General features: G+C 41.5%; 10 protein-coding genes across 10 annotated transcripts; 6 read left to right on the top strand and 4 right to left on the bottom strand.

Annotated features, from left to right (window-relative positions):
* Positions 1-104: 104 nt before the first annotated feature.
* Positions 105-3,764, top strand: SLN1 (histidine kinase; the record flags this gene model as incomplete). Its single annotated transcript, XM_018365758.1, has 1 exon — positions 105-3,764. One exon carries the CDS (start codon positions 105-107, stop codon positions 3,762-3,764), a length of 3,660 nt encoding a protein of 1,219 aa, XP_018221476.1.
* A 261-nt stretch (positions 3,765-4,025) lies between these two features.
* On the bottom strand, positions 4,026-4,460 carry RPL40A (ubiquitin-60S ribosomal protein eL40 RPL40A fusion protein; the record flags this gene model as incomplete). Its single annotated transcript, XM_018365757.1, has 1 exon — positions 4,026-4,460. The coding sequence occupies one exon, from the start codon at positions 4,458-4,460 to the stop codon at positions 4,026-4,028; it is 435 nt and encodes a 144-aa protein (XP_018221475.1).
* Positions 4,461-5,526: 1,066 nt separating this feature from the next.
* Positions 5,527-10,554, top strand: MLP2 (Mlp2p; the record flags this gene model as incomplete). Its single annotated transcript, XM_018365756.1, has 1 exon — positions 5,527-10,554. The coding sequence occupies one exon, from the start codon at positions 5,527-5,529 to the stop codon at positions 10,552-10,554; it is 5,028 nt and encodes a 1,675-aa protein (XP_018221474.1).
* Positions 10,555-10,895: 341 nt separating this feature from the next.
* Positions 10,896-12,605, top strand: MCM10 (Mcm10p; the record flags this gene model as incomplete). The annotated part of the gene is made up of 1 exon (XM_018365755.1): positions 10,896-12,605. One exon carries the CDS (start codon positions 10,896-10,898, stop codon positions 12,603-12,605), a length of 1,710 nt encoding a protein of 569 aa, XP_018221473.1.
* A 319-nt stretch (positions 12,606-12,924) lies between these two features.
* Positions 12,925-16,278, top strand: ESL1 (Esl1p; the record flags this gene model as incomplete). Its single annotated transcript, XM_018365754.1, has 1 exon — positions 12,925-16,278. The coding sequence occupies one exon, from the start codon at positions 12,925-12,927 to the stop codon at positions 16,276-16,278; it is 3,354 nt and encodes a 1,117-aa protein (XP_018221472.1).
* Positions 16,279-16,345: 67 nt separating this feature from the next.
* VPR1 (Vpr1p) lies at positions 16,346-17,101 on the bottom strand (the record flags this gene model as incomplete). Its single annotated transcript, XM_018365753.1, has 1 exon — positions 16,346-17,101. The coding sequence occupies one exon, from the start codon at positions 17,099-17,101 to the stop codon at positions 16,346-16,348; it is 756 nt and encodes a 251-aa protein (XP_018221471.1).
* A 126-nt stretch (positions 17,102-17,227) lies between these two features.
* Positions 17,228-18,412, bottom strand: RRD1 (peptidylprolyl isomerase RRD1; the record flags this gene model as incomplete). Its single annotated transcript, XM_018365752.1, has 1 exon — positions 17,228-18,412. One exon carries the CDS (start codon positions 18,410-18,412, stop codon positions 17,228-17,230), a length of 1,185 nt encoding a protein of 394 aa, XP_018221470.1.
* A 225-nt stretch (positions 18,413-18,637) lies between these two features.
* Positions 18,638-19,690, top strand: IMP21 (Imp21p; the record flags this gene model as incomplete). The annotated part of the gene is made up of 1 exon (XM_018365751.1): positions 18,638-19,690. The coding sequence occupies one exon, from the start codon at positions 18,638-18,640 to the stop codon at positions 19,688-19,690; it is 1,053 nt and encodes a 350-aa protein (XP_018221469.1).
* Positions 19,691-19,951: 261 nt separating this feature from the next.
* Positions 19,952-21,913, top strand: GUT2 (glycerol-3-phosphate dehydrogenase; the record flags this gene model as incomplete). Its single annotated transcript, XM_018365750.1, has 1 exon — positions 19,952-21,913. One exon carries the CDS (start codon positions 19,952-19,954, stop codon positions 21,911-21,913), a length of 1,962 nt encoding a protein of 653 aa, XP_018221468.1.
* Positions 21,914-22,355: 442 nt separating this feature from the next.
* On the bottom strand, positions 22,356-25,544 carry UBP7 (ubiquitin-specific protease UBP7; the record flags this gene model as incomplete). The annotated part of the gene is made up of 1 exon (XM_018365749.1): positions 22,356-25,544. The coding sequence occupies one exon, from the start codon at positions 25,542-25,544 to the stop codon at positions 22,356-22,358; it is 3,189 nt and encodes a 1,062-aa protein (XP_018221467.1).
* Between the last annotated feature and the right edge of the window lie 141 nt (positions 25,545-25,685).

Below are 25,685 nucleotides of genomic sequence, written 5' to 3'. Positions count from 1 at the left end.
GCACAGCAGATCTTGTAGATCTAGCATTGATTATAATAAGCATAGCGGCGAAGGTGAAAAAAGCCAAGAAGAATAATCTAGATTGCTTTCAATAGACAACATAGATGCGACTTCGTCTTCCGTCAAGGTCGCTATTCACCCCTCCGTTTAGGATAGGCATCCGAGCTCAACTGACAGCCTTGGTGAGTATCGTGGCTTTAATATCGCTGGTAATTTTAGCTGTAACTACAGGTGTCTATTTCACTTCAAATTATAAGAACTTAAGATCCGATAGACTGTATATTGCCGCCCAGTTGAAGTCGTCACAGATTGATCAGACTTTGAACTATCTATACTACCAAGCATACTATTTAGCTTCAAGGGATGCTTTACAAAACTCGCTGACAGGTTATGTTGCAGGTAACAAAAGTTCGGATAACTGGGTGGACTCCATAAGTATTGTACAGAAATTTTTGAGCTCTTCGAATTTATTTTATGTGGCTAAGGTTTACGATTCTTCATTTACTACTGTCTTGAATGCTACAAACAATGGAACTGGTGACTTAATACCGAAGGATATTTCTGATGAGTTGTTTCCGTTGTCCACCGATATGCCATTACCTTCTTCACTAGAAACTACAGGTATACTAACAGATCCAATACTTAACAGCACCGACTATCTGATGTCTATGTCTTTACCCATTTTCGCAAATCCTTCAATTATCTTAACAGATTCGAGAGTATATGGATACATCACTATAATCATGTCAGCAGAAGGTCTAAAGAGCGTATTCAATGATACAACCGCATTAGAAAAATCTAACGTTGCCATTATTTCCGCAGTATACAGTAATCAAAGTAAAGCCTCTGCATACCATTTCATCTTTCCGCCGTATGGAACCTCTTCAACAATAACAAAAACTAATTTTCCAATAAAAAACAACACGTTCATAAGCAGTGCTTTCAGAAATGGTAAAGGAGGATCTTTGAAAAAGACCAATAGCTTTGGCATAAAAAATTTAGCTCTAGGTTACTCATCATGTTCATTCCAATTAGTTAACTGGGTCGCCGTAGTTTCACAACCAGAATCAGTCTTCCTCTCTCCCTCAACCAAATTAGCAAAAATCATTACTGGTACTGTCATTGCTATTGGTGTATTTGTGATTCTACTAACCCTACCTCTAGCACACTGGGCAGTTCAACCGATTGTGCGATTGCAAAAGGCAACCGAATTAATTACAGAGGGAAGAGGTCTACGACCTAGTACCCCGAGAACAGTAAGTCGTACCAGCTCATTTAAAAGAGGATTCAGTTCAGGATTTGCTGTTCCTTCCTCTTTATTACAATTCAATAGCGGAGAGGCTGGCAGCACCACAAGTGCAAGCGGCCATGTATGTAGCGGGCGTGGTAGCGGTGCCGTAATGTCAACAGATAGTAGTATGAAAAGTGCTATAAATATTGGTAATGAAAAACTATCACCCTTAGAAGAAGAAAACAAAATACCGAATCACCAAAACAATGCCAAAATATCAATGGACGGCTCTCTGAACCATGATTTGCTTGCACCTAACGCCCTAAGGCACAATGATAACGATAGGAGCTCCAGTAGATCTCACACTCTTACTACCTCTGCGAACTTAACTGAAGCTAGACTACCGGATTATAGAAGGCTATTTTCTGACGAGCTTTCTGATTTAACCGAAACCTTCAATACCATGACTGATGCACTAGATCAACATTATGCCCTCTTAGAAGATAGAGTCAGGGCTAGAACTAAGCAACTCGAGGCTGCTAAGATCGAGGCAGAAGCTGCGAACGAGGCCAAAACAGTCTTCATAGCTAACATTTCACATGAATTAAGAACACCTTTGAATGGTATTCTCGGTATGACAGCTATCTCCATGGAAGAAACCGATGTTAATAAGATAAGGAACAGCTTGAAACTTATATTTAGGTCAGGTGAGCTTTTGCTGCATATCTTAACAGAACTGTTAACCTTTTCTAAAAATGTACTTCAAAGGACGAAACTTGAGAAAAGAGATTTTTGCATTACCGATGTCGCCTTACAAATAAAATCTATTTTTGGTAAGGTTGCCAAAGATCAGCGTGTTCGTCTTTCAATTTCATTATTCCCTAATTACATAAGAACAATGGTTCTTTGGGGTGATTCCAACAGAATTATTCAAATCGTGATGAACTTAGTATCCAATGCTCTGAAGTTCACACCGGTTGATGGTACCGTTGAGGTCAGAATGAAACTCTTAGGTGAATACGACAAGGAATTAAGTGAAAAAAAACAATTTAAAGAAGTGCATGTCAGAAAGGGGACAGAAATACTTGAAGACATAGAAAAAATAAATAAGCATCACCTCAAAGAAGCAGCAAATTTCAAAAAAAGCATGGATTCAGAATCTACGACCACTTCCGTCATAAGTAACAGAGATACTTCTACAATTCAAGAAGAGATAACAAAACGAAACACTGCTGCAAATGAGAACATTTATAAGAAAACGAGGGATAGAGAGAAATCATCGAATGACGATATCTCTTCAATAGCATCGACAAGTACTAGCTCATATGATGATGCGATATTCAACAGTCAATTCAATAAAGCACCTGGTTCTGATGAAGATGAAGGGGGTGATCTTGGAAAACCAATAGAAAACCCAAAAACATGGGCCATTTCCATAGAAGTTGAAGATACGGGGCCTGGTATCGACCCTTCTTTACAAGAGTCCGTCTTCCACCCATTTGTTCAAGGTGACCAAACATTATCCAGACAATACGGTGGTACCGGATTAGGTTTATCTATTTGTAGACAACTAGCAAATATGATGCACGGGACGATGAAATTAGAATCTAAAGTTGGTGTTGGTAGTAAATTTACATTTACCTTACCTTTAGATCAAACTAAAGAAATCAGTTTTGCGAATACGAACTTTCCATTTGAAGACGAATTTAATCCTGAGAGTAGGCAAAATAGAAGAGTCAAATTCAATGTCGCAAAAAGTATAAAGAGTCGACAGTCGACATCTTCCATCGCAACACCCGCTGCCAATAGGTACGGTTCAACTAATGAAATGCTACGAGAATCAAGAAGCAACGAGGAAGAAGAAGGCAGAAAAGCCACAAATATTGAAGAAGAAAAAGAAGGAGGGAACGAATCAGATGAAACACACCAACAACTCCAAGAGAAAAAAGTAAAAAATTCTATATCTTTTTCAAGTGCTGACAGCAATGTGCAAAAGAGTACGCCTTCCACACATCATTCTAGAGAAGAAAGTGTAGGTTCTGTGAATCTTGATAGACMATTTCTACAAAGTACTGGTACAGCTACATCCAGTAGAACTATACCCACAGTTTCAAACAGCAATACGAATGACTCAAGTATCAAGATATTGGTCGTGGAAGACAATCACGTGAATCAAGAAGTTATCAAAAGAATGCTGAATCTAGAAGGTATTGAGAACATTGAACTGGCTTGCGATGGCCAAGATGCGTTTGATAAAGTTAAAGAATTGACATCCAGGGGCGAAAATTATAATATGATTTTCATGGATGTTCAGATGCCTAAAGTGGATGGATTACTCTCTACCAAGATGATAAGACGCGATTTGGGTTACAAATCTCCAATTGTTGCTTTAACTGCATTCGCCGATGATAGTAATATCAAGGAATGCTTAGAATCAGGCATGAATGGATTTTTATCGAAACCAATCAAGAGGCCAAAATTGAAAACCATCCTTATAGAATTTTGTGCAGCATACCAGGAAAAGAAAAAATAACAAATAAAAAAATAGGCATTTAATCATGGACTAGTGTATAATATCGTCATTATACATTTGCTGATATATTTATATTGATATATGTATATATATATTCTTTATTGAAAACACTTTATAGATCCCATATTTTAACACTATGGCAAGCATATGTTTGACATATTACAATAAGTATTATTGCGATCTTAATAATAGGTATGATAAAAGAAGATGTACATTAAAGTATACAGTAAATAAATGTATAGAATGATTGAGCGAAACAGATCATTTCAACTTCTTCTTTGGACGCAATTGGTTGGTGTGACCACACTTTCTCTTTCTACAGTTGGTAGCTCTTGGTGGCAATCTAGCGTAACATTTACGGCAAACAGATTTGTCACAGTTGTACTTGGAAGCCAAAGCTTTCAAAGATGGTTCAATGATACCACCTCTCAATCTCAAAACTAAATGTAAAGTGGATTCCTTTTGGATATTGTAGTCAGACAAGGTTCTACCGTCTTCCAATTGCTTACCAGCAAAGATTAATCTTTGTTGGTCAGGAGGGATACCTTCCTTGTCTTGAATCTTTGACTTGACATTGTCAATGGTGTCAGAAGATTCAACTTCCAAAGTGATGGTCTTACCAGTCAAAGTTTTGACAAAACTGACGAAAAAAATGATGTTATAAAACAAAATGATAAAAGTTAGTAAAAATTTCATCGGGAAATATAATAGTATCAGACATTCAGAGAAGAAGAAACAAAAATTTGGATGAATTCGCAAGCGCCGTACATTCGCTGATGGGAGTTACATGCCCCATCCAGTGCCATTGTAACGTGTCTTTATCACAGATTTTTAAAGTGTATCGTTATTCTTTCTTTGTGTTGTTTGCCTTTCACATCATATGTTAACTCAAAATTCATATCTTAAAGGAAAAGTGCATTTTACATCCAAACGCTGGCGAATCCTTTCCCTTATCTCTAGTTATTGTTGGGCATGTTAACTTTTTCACAAATATAATCCGGAATTTGGAGGGAAGATGTCCTTCCACATGGTAAAAACTTCAATCTCACAAATAATTGTCTCCTTGTCTAATGAACGTTTGAAAATCTATATCTGAAATGGATATTGTGCATACATTTGCATGTTTGAATCTTGGTCGTCTTAATATTACACTAATAATCAACAATGATAAGTGTAGTAACGAAATAGACCTTCAACTACCTTTAATTCCAGAAATTGTTGATACGGCTTCGAAAGCAATGCTTACCTCACTGGATAGAGAAGGGGGCCACCTTTCCCCCAGGCGGGCGGAACAAGAAAGCCTGCCTAGAGAATGCTTCGGCCAGCTTCTACTCCCAAGAGGGAAAGATCTCTGTCTATCTCTAGGCAGGAGCGCGCGAGGATTGCACGTTTTCCTGGCGTGCGCAACGAAATATCAAAACAGATAAATGAAAAAGAGCATGAAAATTATAGAAAAGGAACCCATACATCAAGTAATGTACGGATTCAAAATGGTTAAACTTTTGAATTTTAGAAACGTGTATAACCCGGAAGTTGTCAAAGTTTTTGAAAAATTTACGCCATATAAGGGAAAAAGGCACTATTACGAGTGTATGAAATATTCAATATTTGGAAATCATTGGAAAGCGTTGATTAAGAATTGAAAACAACAGAAAAGTAATATCCAGTGGCAGACGCTTATTGTTGGGGCTTGCTGTTTTCTAAGAGACGGTCGTTAAAGGCGTGAATATATTAAGCAAAATCAGCTATTCTTCAAAAAGTAATGGAGGACAGAATATCAGAATACCTGCACGTGCCATCCGAATCGCTTCGAGGCGTGAACTATTCTATATTAAGGACCCTATGCAAGAGAATAGACAAATTTGAACGTTCAGAAGAAGAAGTAACAAGGCTCAATGTTTTAATTGATGAGATCAAGTCGCAGTACTATACAAGGATATCTAAACTCAACGAATTACTGGCTAAGTCGTCTGAGGAGAAAAATGTATCCAACAAAGAATCGGATCGTTTGCATAGCCTATTAAAAAATGAACGTTCAAAATGTGCGCGGAAAATAGATGCGTTAAACAAGCAATTGAATGCGAGCAAAGACACTATTAAAAAACTAGATGATGAGAGAGGTATGAAAGAGGAAGCGGCAGTTTCCCAAGCTGAACGTGAAAATGATGATCCAGCAAGGAACGCTTTAAGCAATGAAAATAAGCTACTACGAAGAAAGCTGTTGGAGATGGAAAACATACTACAAACATGCAAATCTAATACTCTGTCATTGAAATTGAAGTATGAAACTGTGTCACAGGAAAAGGACCTAATACTACAGAACAAAAAGTGGATTCAAGAGCAATTGTCTTTTCGTGACGAGAAAACGCTAGTTGATGAAGTTACAAAAACAGTTCATGTACAGAATCTCGAAGAAAAATTAAACCGAATTCAAAACGACTATGAATCTGTTTCTACCAATAATCTGTTTCTAGTAGCTCAAAATAAACAATTATCTCATTCAATGGGAGAGAAAATATTGGAGATTAAAAACCTAAAAGATACCGTAAATATAGAAAAAGCTGAGTTCTCCAAAGAAATGACTTTACAGAAAAATATGAACGATTTGCTCCGCTCGCAATTGACCTCGCTTGAAAGAAATTACTCCTTGATAACAATAGAAAAAGATAATGATGATCCTTGCAAAAATCCCGAACATTCCAATGTGATAGATGAACTAATAGATACCAAATTAAAACTAGAAAAGTCAAAGTATCAATGCCAGCGGTTACAGGATATAGTTGCAGATTGCATTGAAGAAAATGAAGCCGCTTTTGATAATACACATATTGCCGACCCCTCCGTTAGTGGGTTAGTTTCTGATATCAAAAATTTGAAAAGACAATTGATAAAAGAAAGAAATCAAAAATTCCAGTTACAAAACCAAATGGAGAGTTTTATCATGGAATTAGAACGCAAAACCCCAGAACTGATCTCATTTAAAAAGAGAACAGAATTATTAGAACATGAACTCAAACATTCCACGGATCTTTTAGAAACGATATCTCTTGCCAAACGGAAGGATGAAAAGGAACTAACCTCATTAAGACAGAAACTTAACAATTGTGAGTCAAATATACATTCGCTGGTGAAACAGCGCCTGGATTTGGCCCGTCAAGTGAAACTTCTTCTTCTGAATATATCTGCCGTCCAGAAATCGGCGTCACCGCTATCGAATGATGAACTAATATCATTGAAAAAACTATTAGAATCACAAGATGTACCAAACGAAAAGGATTCACAGACAATCATTACTGAACGGTTAGTCGAATTCAATAACACTAATGAGCTCCAAGAAAAGAATATGGAACTCTTAAATTGCGTTCGTGTTTTGGCTGATAAATTAGAAAATTATGAGGGAAAACAAGATAAAAGTCTAGCCAAGCTAGAGAATCGAACCATCAAAGAAGCAAAGGACGCAATAATTGAACTGGAGCATGTAAACTCAACATTGGAATCACGTATAAGTATTTTATCAAGGGAACGCGATTCATACAAATTATTAACCTCAGCCAATGGTAACAAGGATCATGCAGACGCTGCCAAAATAACAGAAGCAGTTCATTTGAAGAGAATTAAAGCACTTGAAGCGGAGCTTTCACTTACAAAAATAGAAAACTCCGCTGTTGTTCAAAAGTTAAACAAAGAGCTTTTAACCTGTAAAAAATTACAATCCGATGGACAAATATCATTACAAGAACTTTCAAATTTTAAGATCTTAGCTATTGAGAAGGAAAATCTTTTACAGACAAGAATAGATGACTTGAAAACTGAATTGGAAAAACAAAGATCGAGCGGACCATCAAGTACACAGGGCAGCATAGGTATTGAGGAAACAAAAGTTTCACAGTATAAAAACAAAATTGAATCTTTGATGTGCGAAATATCTAATTTAACGAAAAAGACTACTGACCTTGGATGTATGAAGGAATCTTTAACTAGGGATTTGGAAAGATGTTGTAAAGAGAAAATGCAATTACAAATGAAGCTCACTGAATCAGAAACAAGTCAAAATGAACAAAAACTCAAATCTGACTCTAAGCAAGTCCAATATGATACAATAATAAAGGAATTGGAAAAATCCTGTCAAGAACTAAATAATAGACTACACTTAAAGGTGCAAGAAATAGAAACACTACAAACATCCAAAAACTCACAGCTTAAATGGGCTCAAAATACCATTGATGAGACAGAAAAGAATATGAAACTCGTTTCCGCAGATTTAACTGAAAAGAAAACAACAATTAGAAAACTCTCATTAGAAATGAAGGACATTGAGAATGAATTGCAAAAGACCAAACTCCAATATAAATTCCTGAATAACATTAGTGATGTTAACACACTAGAAATGGCTTTAAAAAAAGAATTGGAACGTACTCAAATTGAGTTGAAGGATGCCCATTCTCAGATTGAAACTTACGAGGAAATAATCTCAACAGACGAAAATGCACTCAAAGAATTGAACGATCAACTAACGAAAACAAAAGAAGAATTAAGAGTCAAGACTCAATCGCTTGATAAAGAAAAAAATGCAAGGGAAGAAGAATTATCTTTCTTGCGCAGAGAACTTGATGAATTTAGGGGATTACAACCCAAACTAAAAGAAGGCGCTTTACGTCTTGTTCAACAATCGGAAAAGCTAAGCAATCAAACACAAAAAATCCAAGCAATGAATAAAATAATCGATAAAATGACCACGATTGTCCAGGTGTATCAAAAAGAACAGACATCTCAACATCAATCAGAGCTAAAGGCAAATGAAGACTTATCCGCACTAGTTTTGCGTCTTGAAAACGAAGTGATTGATTACCAAACGGAGCTGAAAAAAACCAAATCGTCATTGCACAGCACTCAAGAATTGCTAGATAAACATGAAAGGAAGTGGATGGAAGAGAAGGCTGATTACGAAAGAGAATTGATATCTAATATAGAACAAACAGAATCATTACGTGTTGAAAATTCAGCGTTAGTCGAAAAAATGGATGATGGTACTGGCGAAAGTAACGGTGATAAAGATTATTTAAGGCTAGTTTCATTATTTTCCAGTCTGCGTCATGAAAGGAATACTCTGGAAACAAAACTAACTACCTGTAAGAGAGATTTAGCACTCGCAAAGCAAAAGAATGCCAATTTGGAAAAGACCGTAAATGATATGCAGAAAACTCACCCCATATCGCGCAAAGATGTCCAATGTTCTACCGAAATTATTGACGAGTTTGAGGATATTATGAAAGAAATAACTCAAGTTAACATCCTAAAGGAAAACAACACCATTTTGCAGAAGAGCCTTGAGAGAGTTACAGAAAGAAATGAAGCAATTTATAAAGAGTACACTAATTTGCAACATGAACTATCTCGACTACAAGGTGAACTTGTGCAAACGAAAGAGCAAATTTCTGTTAATGCTAATAAGGTTTTAGTCTATGAAAGTGAAATTGAACAATGGAAACAGAGGTATCACAGCTTATCTCAACAACAGAAAGAGGCACACAAAGAAGAAACTGAAAAGCTATTTAATGAGATTAGCGACATGAAGGCTAAACTTCTCAATGCCCAGAATGCAAATGCTGACTTGAATGATAAATTCAATAGGTTAAAGAAACAAGCGCACGAAAAGTTGGACGCTTCCAAAAAACAACAAACTGCCTTGACTAACGAACTTGATGAATTAAAAGATACGAGAAATGAATTGGAAGAGAGTTTGCGTAGTGAAGAATCTAAAGTCCTTGAACTGGAAGCGAAACTAAAGAAGCATGGAGTACAAGCAGAAGGCGTTTCAAAGAATCAAGAAGACGATACTTCCAATCCATTAATCGAAGAAATTCAATTACTTAAGAGGGAACTTCAAGTGTTTAAAGAAACCAGTGACTCTTCTGACATTATTGAGAAAATGAAAGAAATTATGGAGGCAGAGAAGGCCAAGACCATTGAAGAAAAGGCAACTGAGTTTGAAAGGAAACTAGAAGAAATTACGGGAAAAAATAGCGGAGGAAAGGTAGAGAACGGTGAAAATATTGAGGAACTGAAGAAACAATGGCTCAAGCAATATGAAGAAGAAACAGTGAGAAGAATTAAAGAAGCGGAAGAGAACTTAAAGAAAAGAATCAGGTTACCAAGCGAAGAAAGAATTCAAAAAATCATTAGCAAGCGTAAGGAAGAATTGGAACAAGAGTTCCAAAGGAAGTTAGAAGAGAATTCAGGTTGCTTTACATTGTCTAGCAACAAAAAGGAAAACGAAATAAGTGTTGAAGACGAACTATGGAATAGCCCCTCGAAGGGGAATTCGGAGAAGCCTTCTATTGTTACCAAATTAATAAAGCAGAAAAACTCTATACTTCAAGAACAGCTAAAGAATGCCAAAAATGGGTTAATCTCTAATGACAGTCGCCCAGCTAGTTCAAACAAAGAAAATGACATCCCAGATAACACAGCAGCTGATAACAAGGTCCCTTCAGCTTTTAATTTCGGAAAGCCTTTATTCCCTTCTAATATATCATCTTTCCGAAGCTTTAAAAATCCGTTCACCCCTGCCGCTACTAGTTTTAACACAGGTGTTTCATTACCGGCATTTAGTATCCAACCTGCCTTTGCAGTCGATGCAACTGTTGATGCAGCGGGCCCAAATGACGACAACAACAATGAGGCAAAAATAATAGAAATTGAAAACAATTCATTAAAACGACCAATCGACGGTGAAGTACCCTCTGATACCGATTCCAAAAAGATAAAGGAAAGCTCAGACAATGACTAAATTTTCTATGAAACTGTAATTAATATAACTCGTAATATGTATATGTACTTCTCTATTTATACATATATGTATAAACACCGTGTCATTCACCTATAACAGGAACAAGCTTATAGGACTCCTACAGATAGGTATAAGAAGAAACCTGTTCAATGATTTTTGAATTGTTTTGTATTTTCCCTCTCACGTGTGAAATTCTTGTAATGCGCAACGCAACGCCTTATTTGTTACTGAAAAAAGTATCACCTTAAAAAGCAATCATCTATGAAGGCAACCTAACCTGCCTTGGTAGAAATAAAACGCTCAACGTTAGACACAGATTGAAGAACTCAGTAGGTAGAAGAATGGACGATCCACGTGAGGTTTTAGCGGTTGATCCGTATAACAATGTCACATCAGATGAAGAAGACGAACAGGCCATCGCTAAGGAACTTGAATTTATGGAACGAAAGAAGCAAGCCTTAATGGAACGATTGAAGAGGAAGCAAGACTTCAAAAAACCGGAAGATCCTAACTTTGAGGCTGTTGAAGTACCGCAATCTCCCGCTAAGAAACGTACAGTTCAGAATTCCCAAGATGCCTCAAAACAGGCCATAAGGCCTGTAGCTCCAAACGTCAACGAACTAATGCTGTCTCAGCAATCACTAGAATCACCGAGTAATACGACCACATATTTTATGCAAAAATTTCAGAGTGCAAAGAGAAATGAGGATAAGCAGATTGCCAGATATGAAGGTATGATGAACGCAAGGGTACATACGTTTGGTACTGATAACAAAGAATACAAACCAATAATCACAAACGAGTTGGAAAGTTTTTCAAATCTTTGGGTTAAAAAACGATACATACCCGAAGAAGATTTAAAGCATGCTTTACATGAGATTAAGATTCTTCGACTGAACAAGCTTTTTGCCAAAATTCGTCCACCAAAGTTCCAGGAACCTGACTACGCCAATTGGGCCACAGTCGGCCTGATTAGTCATAAATCAGACATCAAGTTTACGTCTTCTGAGAAGCCGATTAAATTTTTCATGTTCACAATAACAGATTTCCAACATTCACTAGATGTTTATATTTTTGGGAAAAAGGGTGTTGAAAGATACTATAATCTCCGTCTGGGTGATGTGATAGCAATATTAAACCCTGAAGTACTACCGTGGAGACCTTCAGGTCGTGGGAACTTTATTAAGTCTTTTAATCTCCGAATTAGTCATGACTTCAAGTGTATCTTGGAAATAGGCTCAAGCAGGGACTTGGGATGGTGTCCCATCGTGAATAAAAAGACACATAAGAACTGTGGATCTCCTATAAATACAAATCTTCACATGTGCTGTGATTATCATAGAGAAGTGCAATTTAGAGGGACTAGTGCAAAGAGAATTGAACTAAACGGGGGTTACGCCTTGGGTGCGCCGACCAAAGTAGATTCTCAACCTAGTTTATACAGAGCCAAAGGAGAAAATCAATTTAATATAGTCAGAAGTACCCGTAAAGGTCTCTCCGAAGAAGAAGAAAGAGTCAAAAAGAACTCTCACAATTTTACCAATAGTAATTCTGCCAAGGCATTTTTTGATGAAAAATTTCAGAATCCAGATATGCTCGCAAACTTGGATAGCAAAAGAAGAAAGATTATTGATACCAAGAAATCCACAGCATTGAGCCGTGAGCTAGGCAAAATCATGAGAAGAAAGGAGTCAAGCGGATTAGAGGACAAAAGCGAAGGAGAGAAACAAAAAATGAAGCAAACCACAGAGAGTGCTCTCCAAACGGGACTGATTCAACGTCTAGGATTTGATCCGACCCATGGGAAAATTTCCAAAGTGCTTAAGTCCTCTGTTCCCGGCGGAGAGTCCAAGAACAACCGCGTTAATGGGAAGAAAACTGTCATTAATGATCTCCTACAGTATAAGAAGGAGAAAGTCATCCTGGCACCTTCAAAGAACGAATGGTTCAAAAAAAGAAGTCATCGTGAAGAAGTTTGGCAAAGGCACTTTGGATCAAATGAAACTGAAGGAGCTTCGGACGCTAGTGGAAGTGACCTTGAGATTGTATAAATAACAGATATTGCCTTGATGACCCCATAAAATGGTATTACTTTTGGTAGGCGGGGGGCGCGGGTAATGACTGAAAAATTCAAATGAAAAATTGAGTTATTTTGGTTGCAATATGGGGGAATCAATCCTTAAAGGGAAAAGAGAACAAAGGAGGGCATCTTGTGATTGCTAAAGGGCTTCGTACATACTTCCCACTTGGGTGCATCCTTTGTTTTACACTCTTTGCTTCACCTCACAATTGTTTTTGGCCGTGCTTTGGGAGCATTTCTGACGCTATTTTTAGGTTCGATATATAAGAAAACGACGGATTTCGCTTGATATGGTTGACATAATGGCGCCGGTGAATGATGATCCTAATAATGTGACCGATTATTCAAGATCCAGTAACAATCCTACTTCTGTAGTGAACGACATGCGTCCGACAACCACGGCGCTTCTCCACCAAAAGCGACATAGCTCCTCCTCGCACAATGATACACCCGAGTCGTCTTTCGCCAAAAGAAGAGTACCTGGAGTAGTAGAGCCTGTGGGGAAGGGATTTATAGATGGAATAAGCACTAGCCAAGTACTGATGCAAAACGTCCCCTTCAAAACGGATGATATTTCTAGAAGACCGAGCATTTCTCGAAAGGCCATGGAATCGACCCCGCAACTTCACGCCAGTTCTAACTCGGCCATGGACATACCCAAGTCACCCTATTACGTGAGCAGAACAGCGATTGCTCGAAATATGGAAGTGGTCTCTAAGGACAGTCATGACGAAAACGCCCCGCAGGCAAGGACTGATGATTCATTGACTACTTCAAATGGTATTTATGCCAATTCGCAGCCGCAGAGTCAGATAACATTGTCCGACACTAGGGCAGCACCCGTTTCTGCTACTTCACTTCCATCAGTGACAAGACAGTTACCTTCTGCGCAGCCCAATCAGACATTCATTAAAAAATTACAAGAAATCTATAAAATTATAGTGGTACAGGAAACAGAATTGCAACAGAGATGTCTCTATTTAACAACCTCTCAAACTACGGAATTGAAAAGCTTATGGGCAATATACAAATTAAACACTGAACTGATCAAAAACTACATCAATTTCATCATCACTGCATTATTAACCACACAGCCGATAAATGATTTAATTATGGGCCAAGAAATCTTGGACATTTACAGGATAGAGAAAAGGTTATGGGTATATGGTATAATAACTTTCTTGGATGTCCTGAAGAATTTTTCAAATTTTATGGACCCTGAGGTGTGTTGTCAATTCATCACATACGCATTTATCTGTATCTCGAACATGCTTGAAGATATACCGCTGAAATATTCTATTCTATGGAGACAGAGACTGGGCGATTTATCCCGAATGGCAATTTCACTGTATCCATCAGGGTTTATAGATTGGAGGCTGAGCGCAGAGTATTGGTACACTGAATCAATGAAATACATATACGGGTGTGGTAAGCTTTACTATCATATTGCCACAATTCAACAGAACAGTTTAGAGGCATTTGTAAACTTGGGCAAAAGTGTTTTCTGCCAGGATCCCTTTACTCCGTCTCAACAAACGTTACAATTATTGATTGAAAACATTTATCAGTCCGCATTCATTGACAGAAGTTCTAGTAATACCAACAACAATGAAACCGCTCATAAAAATTCTCAATTAATTGATTATTTAAAACACACTGAAGTAATGTTATTACCTAGTTTCCTGGAGAATATGGACTTACAACATGTTGTGCTGCTGTATTTCAAAGATAAATTTGGTAAAGACTTTAATGGGAACGATGTTTTTAGTACAAAAGATATGTTTTGCCAAAACCCAGAGTCACTACGGTATTATTTTAGACATGCACCAGCATTTGCTGAATCTCAAATTTTACAATTGATTGGGTTTGGGAATCCTAAAAATCCATTTGCATTACTGTTTCAATTACCCAAACATTTGAAATTGAAAAAGGATAAAAGAGAGAAGAAGAAATCCGGCGCAACAGAAATACCGCATTACAAAGATCCCTTTGATGACCAAGCAAGCTCAGAAAGTTATTTTCAAAATATCGATACTTTAAATTCCAATTTTGATGATCTTCCTACCAATATCGATATCTGGCTGGATTCCTTAAACTACATAAACATGACGTCAATACAATGTAGTATGCACGTATTAACTAAATTCCTTCATGCACCTTTAGCAGTTGCTTTACCGCATTTTTTGACCTGGTTACATTTCATAATAGCGGTTCTTAAAAAGCTGGAGACCATTGATTCTAAACAAGTAACTTCATTTTGGCTGCATTTTCTAAGAAGAACGATGCCGTGGAATTCCATAGTAACTTTTGCCAACGTCTTGGTGTGCTACATGCTAGATAATTTACATCCATTCTTAGAAAGGGAGTTAGAAAAATTCTATTCATTAGAATTAGACGATCTGATTGAATATTTTAACGAAAATGAAAACCTACCCGAGGTTTGGAAATGCTGGGGGAGCTTATGGTTTGACGCAGTTAAGAAATGCGATGTGATGGAAATTCCTGGCGTTCGAGATCACCTTTTTTTTGATTCTCCCCTTGATGGTATAGTATTTGATAAAAAGGATGAAATTGGCGAGAAATTCTGGATACGTAGTGTAAGAACCATTTTAACCTTGAAAGGGATTGCCAAGAAGTTCCCTGATTTGGGATTGAAGGTAAATTTTCAAGCACCTGTGTTTTGTCGTAGAAACGACATTTCACCAGATTATTTTTTGAAAAATTTAACGTTTAAGTTAGATCCATATGAAGAGGACGCTTTTAATGATGACAACGAACTAGACGAGTTATACGACGCAATCGAAATAAGCGAGCTGATCGAAACGGATAATATAGACCTGCGGGCCACACCGAGATTAAGTGTTGTTTCTGGTGAGAGTATCTTCGAATATACTGGTTATACAAGATTGACACCAGATTATCATTGCTTTGATAAAAACGGTGGATTTAATAGCGCGTTTATTTATACTCAATGGTCCAACGTTGGAAACGGCATAACGTTAGACGTAAGCAGCGAGTCATTATACGATGCTAGCACTAACGATTTGAGTTTACATTGGGCAAAGATTCTTTTCGATAAAGTTTTCACGATTGGGAAAAACAGCGATGATGACGGTAATTGTTCGGTTTACTTTGTCATTGACGCTACTTCGTGGTTGAGACATTTCGCACATATTTTCAAGTTAGCCAAGAACAATATTCTTAAATTTGCTATTTGTTTAACCACGTTTCAAGAATTACGCTATTTGAGAGGCTCAAAGGATGATAATGTTGTAGAAGCAGCAACAAGGTCTGTGATTACTATTAGGCAATTGTATGATGAAGGGAAAATCATTCCTATGAGATTTACAGGGAATATAGCCACGCATGTGGAGGAAAACTTAGAATTCGAAGAGCAAATTACTTGGAAGACACACGTTGACGAATTTGTCATTGATGCTATTGCTAAGCTGAACCAAAATTTCCAAACCGAAAGAACGATAGATATAAACAAAGGCCGTGCCAAGGAATTTGCAGTTTTAGTAACGGACGATGATAATATGAACCAAAAGGCGAAGGATAAAATGATAARGACGTGCAATACAAAATATTTATTTTCATTGGGCAGCAAACTTGGCATTAATTCTGGATTATGTACCAACTGATTTATACGTATATGTATATGTATATATATAACGACGTGTTTCTGGGCATTTTCTTTACAGAATCCTATCATATAAACTTCCAGTGCAGGTACCATTTTATATTGTTACACAGGATCAAAAAGGATTTTGAATCGATCACTAGTGAGGCGCCAGCGTTACTGAGTTTATTCCGCAGCCATTCCGCATTTATTATGGGTGTTCTGCTGTGCAGTATTATTGCGTCTTTCGTCGGGAGCTTTATGAGCAGCTCGTTCGAGGACAATATTATGGTATGAGATAGGTCGTGAATAATTGTGTCAAACCTTGGCTTATGCGTTTGGATAATGGTGTCCAGGTCCTTTACGGAGCTATGTAGTTGCGAAACGAGTCTGGAGTCTGTATGGTAGAACAATTTTGGTTGCTTCTCTTGCTTCCATGAGGGCCGATGAGTTGTGGAGCTAGTCCACTGTGAGTCTTGAACTAGCTTTGGCAACGGAGGTCCTGAGCTCTGTGATGGCGTATTTTTGCGCTGCTGCTGCTGCTGCTTCAGAACTAGCGATGAGATGGGGAGGTGACTGTTGTCCTGCTGGACATCCTGTTGTAAATACGATTTCGACAATATTTTTGTGAAACTGTTGGTACCTTGCTGTTTCAAAGGGTGGTGGTGGTGCTGTTGCTGTTGCCGTTGTGTCGCGGACCAGGCTAGAGAACTTATGGACTGGCCGGAGGAGTGCTGCGGCTGTTTCTGGTCCTGGTATATCACTAGACCTCTTCTTTTATGGCTCATCTGCTTACGGTGGCGGTTTCTCTCTACGCACTTGTTTTCTTGTATTATCGGTTTCATTTTTCCTTAAATTCGTTATGTGAATATATATATATGTATATATACTAAAGAGGTAAGAATAGAAAAACAAGAAAAGGTATAGTGAGTTATAATGCATGCGGTGTATGTTAATATGTGTAAGAAGTGCTACCTGCGTAGTCTGTCTCTTGACGAAGCCGTCTGGTTTCTGTGCGAGTGGGGGTTCTGGTGGCTTAGTAGAGAGTTCACACTGTTCCCAGATGGCGGTGCCATCGGAGGGGGCATCGCCGTGGACGTTGGGAACCGTGTGGACGTGTGGTCCGGTGCGACCGATGTGGCGTTGGCCTGGTCTATACTCTCTTCCTCCTTTTCCTCAAAAACGGGCAGATCGGTACCATTCTGGACGTTGATCCAGGGGAAGAAGCCTGTACCGAACCAGAAATGCTGCACGACGGGGAACTTCTGCAGCACCTCGACGGAATACATCTTCAGAAGCCCTTTGCACACCTTAGACCAGCGGGGCACGGTGACGGCGATGTCGTACAAGATGGGCGAGTGCTCTTCAAAGGGCCCCATTTTCACCTGGTTGATGAAGTTTATCCCCTGGCAGTAGAAGTTCGTGTCTTTGTACTCCCGGACCAGCGCCTTGTCCAGTACTTCTCTTGGCTGCAGCGGAGCGTGCGCATCGAGCAGCTGCCATTGCGACGAGCCCAGGATGTAGACCAGATGGAAGTGGTCGTCGAGCCCCCACACGCCATGCGACCCAGCGGGCTCCAGCGTGTACGTCAGGATCAGCCTCCTCACGATCGAGTAGTACTTGGTGAAGAGCAGAAACACGTCAGTGCCCCTCAAGTGCGGGAACAGGCCCAGCAGGTCCAGGGCCGCGACGGTGGCCATGAACGAGAGCTCGTGGCCCGTGCCGTAGTCCAACCTCGTCGACGAGCCAAAGCTGTTGCCCAAGTAGTACTGCAGTTCGGGCACCACGGCATGGTACTCTGCAGGCAGCACGTCCCGGATCCACTGGGCCAGGTGCTCATCCAGCTTGTGGTGCCACTCACGACACGCCAGGTTGCCGTATCTTCTGGGCCCCGGCAGCGGCGGGGTGTCGTCGATCAACTGCGCAAACCTGTCCAGCACCGCCATCAGCCCGTTGACCATGGGGATCGACGAGGCAGTGGCGTGCGGGTCAGGGTCCGCACAATGCGACATCAGGGTGGTGTACTTGTGCAAATGGTACTTGATTCTGTGGATGGCCAGCGAGGACTGGAAGTCCTGCGTGGTCTGCGTGTCAAAGATGCGCTTCGCGGGGGTGGAGAACGTGGCATGCGGCCAGTCGACGTGATCCAGGGACATGGCTTGGTTACGACTGTGTGTTTGGTATATCCGTGTCTTGCATTTCGGTTCTAATTCTTTGGGCTTTAAGTTTGCTTTTGTTTTTTTTTTTTTTCCATCATCATCATCACCAGGAGGAGGATCCTTTAAGAGGGCTTTAAAGTTCCGGAAAAAAAGGTTGATTTAGAAGCACAAGAGCAATAAAAGGGAGAGACAGAGCCACACAGCAACAACAACAGCACAACAATGCACAAGAGCATATTGCTGACCACGCCGGACGGTGCGCAAACGAACCTGCACCAAAGCAAGCCGGAGACGCCCACCACCGTGGAGTTCGACTCGGAACAGCTCGAAAGGGGCCACAGGGAGAGAGGCCGTAGCAAGAAGAAGAGAGGCGAGCGAAACGACCCATACGCAAGCAGCGTGTCGCGGTCCAGGAGCAGGGCCAGCTCCCGCAGCAGGGTGCGGGAGGAGCAGTTCCTCAAATGGACGGTGTTGAGGCAGGACCCGTCGATGCGGTTGCGGGTCCTGGACCGGGACCGGGACTCTGAAGACGAAGAAGAAGAAGGTGATGATAACGACGACGACGGCGACGGCGACGGCGACCTCGACGACGAGGAGTCCGACGAGGAGCAGGTCAGCGACGTCGACAACGACCTCGAGATCGACGAGGAGTTCCACTACGACCTGGGCATGAAAGTGCTCCCCAACTTCTGCACCAGCATCAACGACGTGCTGGACTCCAGCAAGCCGTGGATAGCCAAGTACGAGATCAGCATCCGCGGCCACGAGGACGACGGCGTGTCGCTGGAGCGACTCGCCGGCGGGTACGTCAGGGCCATGCAGCTGCTCACCAAGGGCGCCGGCGCAGAGCCCGGCGCCCAGCGCTGCTTCATCCTCTACACAGACCTCACCACCGAGTCCACCTACGCCCTCACCTACCTCATGGGCGCCGTGCTCAACCAGGGCGACACCCTCTACATCCTCCACTGGGAACCCTCCACCCCGACAGACGACTCCCAAATGCTCGCCAACGTCGCCAGAATCCGCAAACACGTCATGCACCTGTTCGACTGCGTCGCAGCCGTCCTCGACGACCTCGACGTCGTCATCCTCTCCCTGACTCACCCGTACCCGAAACACCTGCTCAACGAGATGATCCACGGCCTCAAACCAGTCGCCCTGTGTTGCTCCCTCTCCGTCATCCTGGGCACCTTGCAGAACTTCGTCTGCTCCGTCCCCACCCTCGCCGTCAGAAAGAAACTCAAGCGTGCCAAGCGCAAGGGCATCTTCGAGTGACCAATCGCCACCCACCACTTCTTTTTTAGCAACACACCCACATACATACTTACTTACATACACACCTCTCTATCTAGCAACACACCTCCTCTTATGCCTTTCGTTTTCGCTGCTCCGATACGCTGGTCTCGCAACCTTAATTTGCAACCCCGCACGCTTTATTTTTGTATTTAAACTTAAAAGGGAACAGCCACAAAAACGAAACGAAACACAACTGTCTGTTTTCTTTTCTGGCAGAGGACAGAAGAACCAGTGCTCTCCATGGTTGCTGCAATGTTTTCACTGACTAGAAGAAGAGCTGCTGCTGCTGTTGCTGCCGCCGCCACGGCGTCCGGGGCAGCGTACTGGGTGGCGTCGCAGGGCGAAGGGCCCCTGGTACACAATGACCCGAGTTATATGGTGCAATTCCCCACTGCGGCTCCGCCGCAGGTGGGCAGGCGGGACCTGCTGGACCGGCTGGGCAAGACGCACCAGTTCGACGTGCTGATCATCGGTGGCGGGGCCACCGGGACCGGGTGTGCCCTCGATGCGGCCACCAGGGGCCTCAACGTGGCGCTGGTGGAGAAGGGCGACTTTGCGTCGGGCACGTCGTCCAAGTCCACCAAGATGATTCACGGCGGCGTGCGGTACCTGGAGAAGGCGTTCTGGGAGTTCTCCAAGGCGCAGCTGGACCTGGTGATCGAGGCGCTCAACGAGCGCAAACACCTCATCAACACCGCGCCGCATCTGTGCACGGTGTTGCCCATCCTTATCCCCATCTACAACACGTGGCAGGTGCCGTACATCTACGCCGGGTGCAAGTTCTACGACTTCTTCGCGGGCAAGCAGAACCTGAAGAGCTCGTATCTGCTGTCCAAGGCCGCGACCGTGGAGAAGGCGCCCATGCTGACCACGGACAACCTGAAGGCGTCGCTCGTGTACCACGACGGGTCGTTCAACGACTCGCGGTTGAACGCGACTTTGGCCATCACGGCCATCGAGAACGGCGCCACGGTGCTGAACTACGTCGAGGTCCAGAAACTGATCAAGGACCCGGCTTCGGGCAAGGTCGTGGGCGCCGAGGCGCGCGATGTCGAGACCAACGAGCTCGTCAGGATCAACGCCAAGTGCGTGGTCAACGCCACGGGGCCCTACAGTGACGCCATCCTGCAGATGGACCGCAACCCCTCGGGCCAGCCCAACTCGCCCTTGAACGACAATTCCAAGATCAAGTCCGCGTTCAACCAGGTCGCCGTGATGGACCCGGAGATGGTCATCCCCTCCATCGGCGTCCACATCGTCCTGCCCTCGTTTTACTGCCCAAAGGACATGGGCCTGCTTGACGTCAGGACTTCTGACGGCAGAGTGATGTTTTTCTTGCCCTGGCAGGGCAAAGTCCTGGCGGGCACCACCGACATCCCCTTGAAACAGGTCCCGGAAAACCCCATGCCCACTGAAGCAGACATCCAGGACATCTTGAAAGAACTGCAACACTACATCGAGTTCCCCGTCAAACGTGAAGACGTCCTTAGCGCCTGGGCGGGTGTCAGACCCTTGGTCAGAGACCCGCGGACAATCCCCGCCGGCGGCAAAAAGGGCTCTGCCACTCAGGGCGTGGTCAGATCCCACTTCCTGTTCACTTCCGACAACGGCCTGATCACCATTGCCGGTGGTAAATGGACCACTTATAGACAGATGGCCGAAGAAACCGTCGACAAAGTCGTCGAGGTCGGCGGGTTCCACAACTTGAAACCTTGCCACACAAGGGACATCAAGCTGGCCGGAGCAGAGGAATGGACGCAGAACTACGTGGCCCTTTTGGCCCAGAACTACCACTTGTCTTCCAAAATGTCCAACTACCTGGTCGAAAACTACGGGACCCGGTCCTCCATCATTTGCGAGTTTTTCAAAGAATCCATGGAAAACAAACTGCCCCTGTCCCTAGCCGATAAGGAAAATAACACCATCTATTCCAACGAGGAAAACAACTTGGTCAATTTCGACACTTTCAGGTATCCCTTCACCATTGGTGAGTTGAAATACTCGATGCAATACGAATACTGCAGAACCCCCTTGGACTTCCTCTTGAGAAGAACAAGGTTCGCTTTCTTGGACGCCAAGGAAGCTTTGAACTCTGTCCATGCCACCGTTAAAGTTATGGGCGATGAGTTCAACTGGTCGGATAAGAAAAGACAATGGGAACTCGAAAAAACCGTTAACTTTATCAAGACATTCGGTGTTTAAAAGCGATCTTGGTGTTGATAATGATGACGATGATGATGATGATTGTTATGATGGTACTCGCCACTATTGGCTAATTGAAACTAAGCAGGAAAAAAAATCACAAGAAAAATCTAAAAAAAAAACATAAAAAAAAAAAAATTATGAAAAAAACAACAAAAATATGGCAATGGACCTGAGAAAGCCAACAATAATGACTTTATTAAAACTTTTGATGTTCAATTTATGACTGCCCTAGTTCCTTTATATTCTCTCTTTTCAATACATGTTACCGTATATATATATATATTCATCCTGTAAATTTTTATAATCTGTTTTTGACTGCTTTCTTTCTTCACCTGTAATCATCCAGAAGACTCGCAAAACATAAAAAAAAAAGGCGCCCAAGTCTAGTAGAATTACTTAAAGTACATTGTATATGGTATATATTAAAATGCAACATTTACTAATCGTCAACCCGTTCATAAAACAGAACGTAAGCATCACTACTCGAGATCTTCAAGTTCTTGTCAGAGCCATGCTTCTTGTCCGCCTTGACAACTTCATCATCAAAATAATACCACTTGGAACGCCCGATATCCACATTATGCTCTAAATCTTTGTTCACCAATGACGTGTAATGGCCGCTGATCAACGTACCTGTATGGTTGACCACCCCAAATAGCCTATATTTCATAGTATCATTGTTTTTCAATATTATGTTCAGTATCAGAGGGTATGTTATAACGGTGTTGTTTTTCTTGGTCAAGTCATAGTAAAATCTAGAGAGATGGATAACCAAAATCTTTGGTAAAGTCACAAAATTTATCGTTTTCACTGTGGTCAATTTTTTGTTTTTGTAATCGTTAAAATTATTAGCGTCATTACTGCTATTAGCAAACGGCGTATTAGAATTGGATCGTTTCCCACCACCACCCAGCATTTTGAAGGGTGACCTCGATCTTTCGCGTTCAAAGTTTACAGGATTATTACTAGTGCTCTCATTAGTACCGTCTCCAAAAAAATCAAGATGACGACGCTTTGATCTTGTATGCAACGTGAAAAACCGACTTTTCTTCTTTTTACTTTTGACAATATTAGAATCATTTTCTAATGCAGATGCGGATGCAGATAGAGAGTTAGACGATGTAGGTCCACAGTGCGGACAGTCCCAGGCATTTTCACCAGACAGCACTTCATCACTTGTGAACATGTTGATACAATCTTCTAGCTTAACTCTCTTTTCATTGGGTCTACCGAGTTTGCTTAATCTCGTAGAGCGCCTTGGGATAGCCAGTGACAAAACATAGAATGTGCTATAATTAAAAGTCGTATAACCGCACCTTTTACATTGTAGACTGTTTTCCATTTGACCTTGAAAAATATCATCAATAGGCGATATACCGTTTCCGATTACATTTTTATCAAACCAGTGTTTATATTCTTTGTTGGAAACCTTTAGCCCATCTGCATCATACAATAATAGATTCGGATAATCGTTTGCCACATGTGGTTGATTGGACAATTCATCGTGTAATCTATCCAGGAGTATCATTAAAAATTCTTGCGTATCCTGTTGGTCGTCTGGAATTTTCAAATCAGGACGTAATTGGTTAACAACCTTGAGAAACCCCGTTGGGACGACTGAACAACCACCGTTCAAGTACATCTTATCGAAAAGCATGTTTAGTGAATTAGAAAGTTTTGGAGAATGCAACCTATTGCCTCTCGATGGTTGGAGGTAGCTCTTATAGTTAGACGAAATAAATAGTGTACGAAATACTTTTGCGGCAAATAAGCACTGAATCATACTATTAATATAGCAAGTGTTACCCAAGTTTCTCAAGCCTGTAATTGAAAGCGAGACATATACATTAGAGCTTTGTTCAATAGTCGGTATATGGTATACTCTTTGTGGTTGTGGTTGGAGCAATTGTTGGTCGTAATGCCGGTGTTGTTGCTGTCTCTTCCTTTGAATGATTTCATTGGAGTTGAGTTGCTGCTTTTTCACATGCTGTTTTGCTGGTATTGGTGGTTGTCGAAGTTGGGAGTTATCGTGTGGATGAACCATTATCTTGGGGGGCAGAGGAGGCGGGTTTTCTGGGGTTGTGGGCATTGCTACAGGTAGTGGTGGTGGAGGGCGTTTTCTTAACCGTATGGGTAAATCGGGAGGTTTCCAAGAAGGAGGTTCGGGAATTTTTGCAGATGATTCTTTACTAGAGGAGGAATCTTGGGAGCTTGGTTGTTGTTGTTGCTGTTGTTGCTGTTGTTGATGGTGTGCCTTTTGGGAATAGGGCCTATACAAGTAATCATCGATAATAATGTGGTACTGCTGGGCGTACGTGTGTAGAGTTTTCTTCCATTTTTCATACCCGCCTAGCAGGGCAGTAGGTACAGTGGTCAAACGAGTCTTTTGAGAAGTCAGCAGCAAATAGAAGAAAATAAATGAATAGTCAAAATTCATCGTCATAAAGGTCTTTACATCTGAATAACAAACGATGTATTGAAATTTATTACGGTTTACGAAATTTTCATTTTCCTTCAGTAAATGCTCCAATATGTCATCTTGGTAAACGGGTGTATTCGTCTTCTTGTCCCATAGCAAATTCGGATCAATTTTCACCAAATTCGGTGCCACGATGTTATTTAGTGAAGATCTTTGTGGAATTCTTAAATCAATAAGTAGAAGCTTCTCACTCTCACTCTGATTTGATAAAATAGTAAACAATTCAGGCGCAGTGATTATACTTTGCTTTTGTAAGATTTCTAAACTCTGGATGAACCCATCGGTTTCGACATTCAAGAGATCCTCATTATCACTTTTAAAAGTCTCGCTATCCACCATATAAACGGAATGGTAGGAGTCCTTCCGATGAGTCACGGACCTATCCGCGGTGATTTCGCCAAACGGTTGATCTAATGATGCGGATGTGTTTTCGTTATCGTTGTAAATGTAGGGCACGTCTTCCAGTAGCACAGATTGTCTCATTGGAGTACTCGTCTTTCTTGCTGATTCAGAGAAGGCTGGTGAAGGTACTACTTCGGGCAATAGAGCCAGTTTCAATTGATCATTAGGCTCCAGGTTTGGTGCAGTCCAAACCGGCGAAGATTGGTCCGCATCTTCTTCTGTAGACGAAGTCTTATGGAGGTGTCCCCGCGACCCTACAGTGTCCAGTGATAGTGACGCCAATTGGTCTGAGAGATCAATGCCTGGTACAGAAAATGCCCTTTTCTTGGTGATCCTGTGCTCAATACCGACAACGTGCTTGACCGAGTCATCCAGAACCACTCCGATTTCTTTCTTCACCATGAGCACTACGTTAGTCATGTTCATTTCGTTCTCGTACATCTTCTTTAGATCACTGTAAATGCTGTAGGACTTATTTCGTGTCTGGAACTGCAACGATTGTGGAATGATTAGGAACACGTAGTAACACCCAATGATGAATGCCGTCAGCGCATCATTGGGCCTATCGTGGCGCATCGAGTCCAGATATAACTCGATCAGGTACTCAGTATGTTCCAGCAGGTCTAACAGCTTCTCCAGCTTCAACTGCGGATAATAGTGCTTAATATCTTCGTGGTACAGGTCTCGGACCCTTCGCAGTAACTCATTCGAGTACTCGGGTGTGAACGACGTTGTATGTGAATGCATGCTCGTACCCTTGCCATCGTCTGGTACTCAACGTTCCTGTGTGAAATCAACTGCGATTGCTTTTGAAATTGCGGTTATTAATTTTGGCCCCCGGCTGGGTGCCGTTATACAAAATATTATCAACACTATAAATAGACTATA

Source organism: Saccharomyces eubayanus, chromosome IX (genome assembly GCF_001298625.1).
Source record: "Saccharomyces eubayanus strain FM1318 chromosome IX, whole genome shotgun sequence".
In the NCBI taxonomy this organism is placed as follows: domain Eukaryota; kingdom Fungi; phylum Ascomycota; class Saccharomycetes; order Saccharomycetales; family Saccharomycetaceae; genus Saccharomyces; species Saccharomyces eubayanus.
The sequence above is the reverse complement of the archived record's forward strand: the minus strand, read 5'-3'. Positions and strand labels throughout refer to the sequence as shown.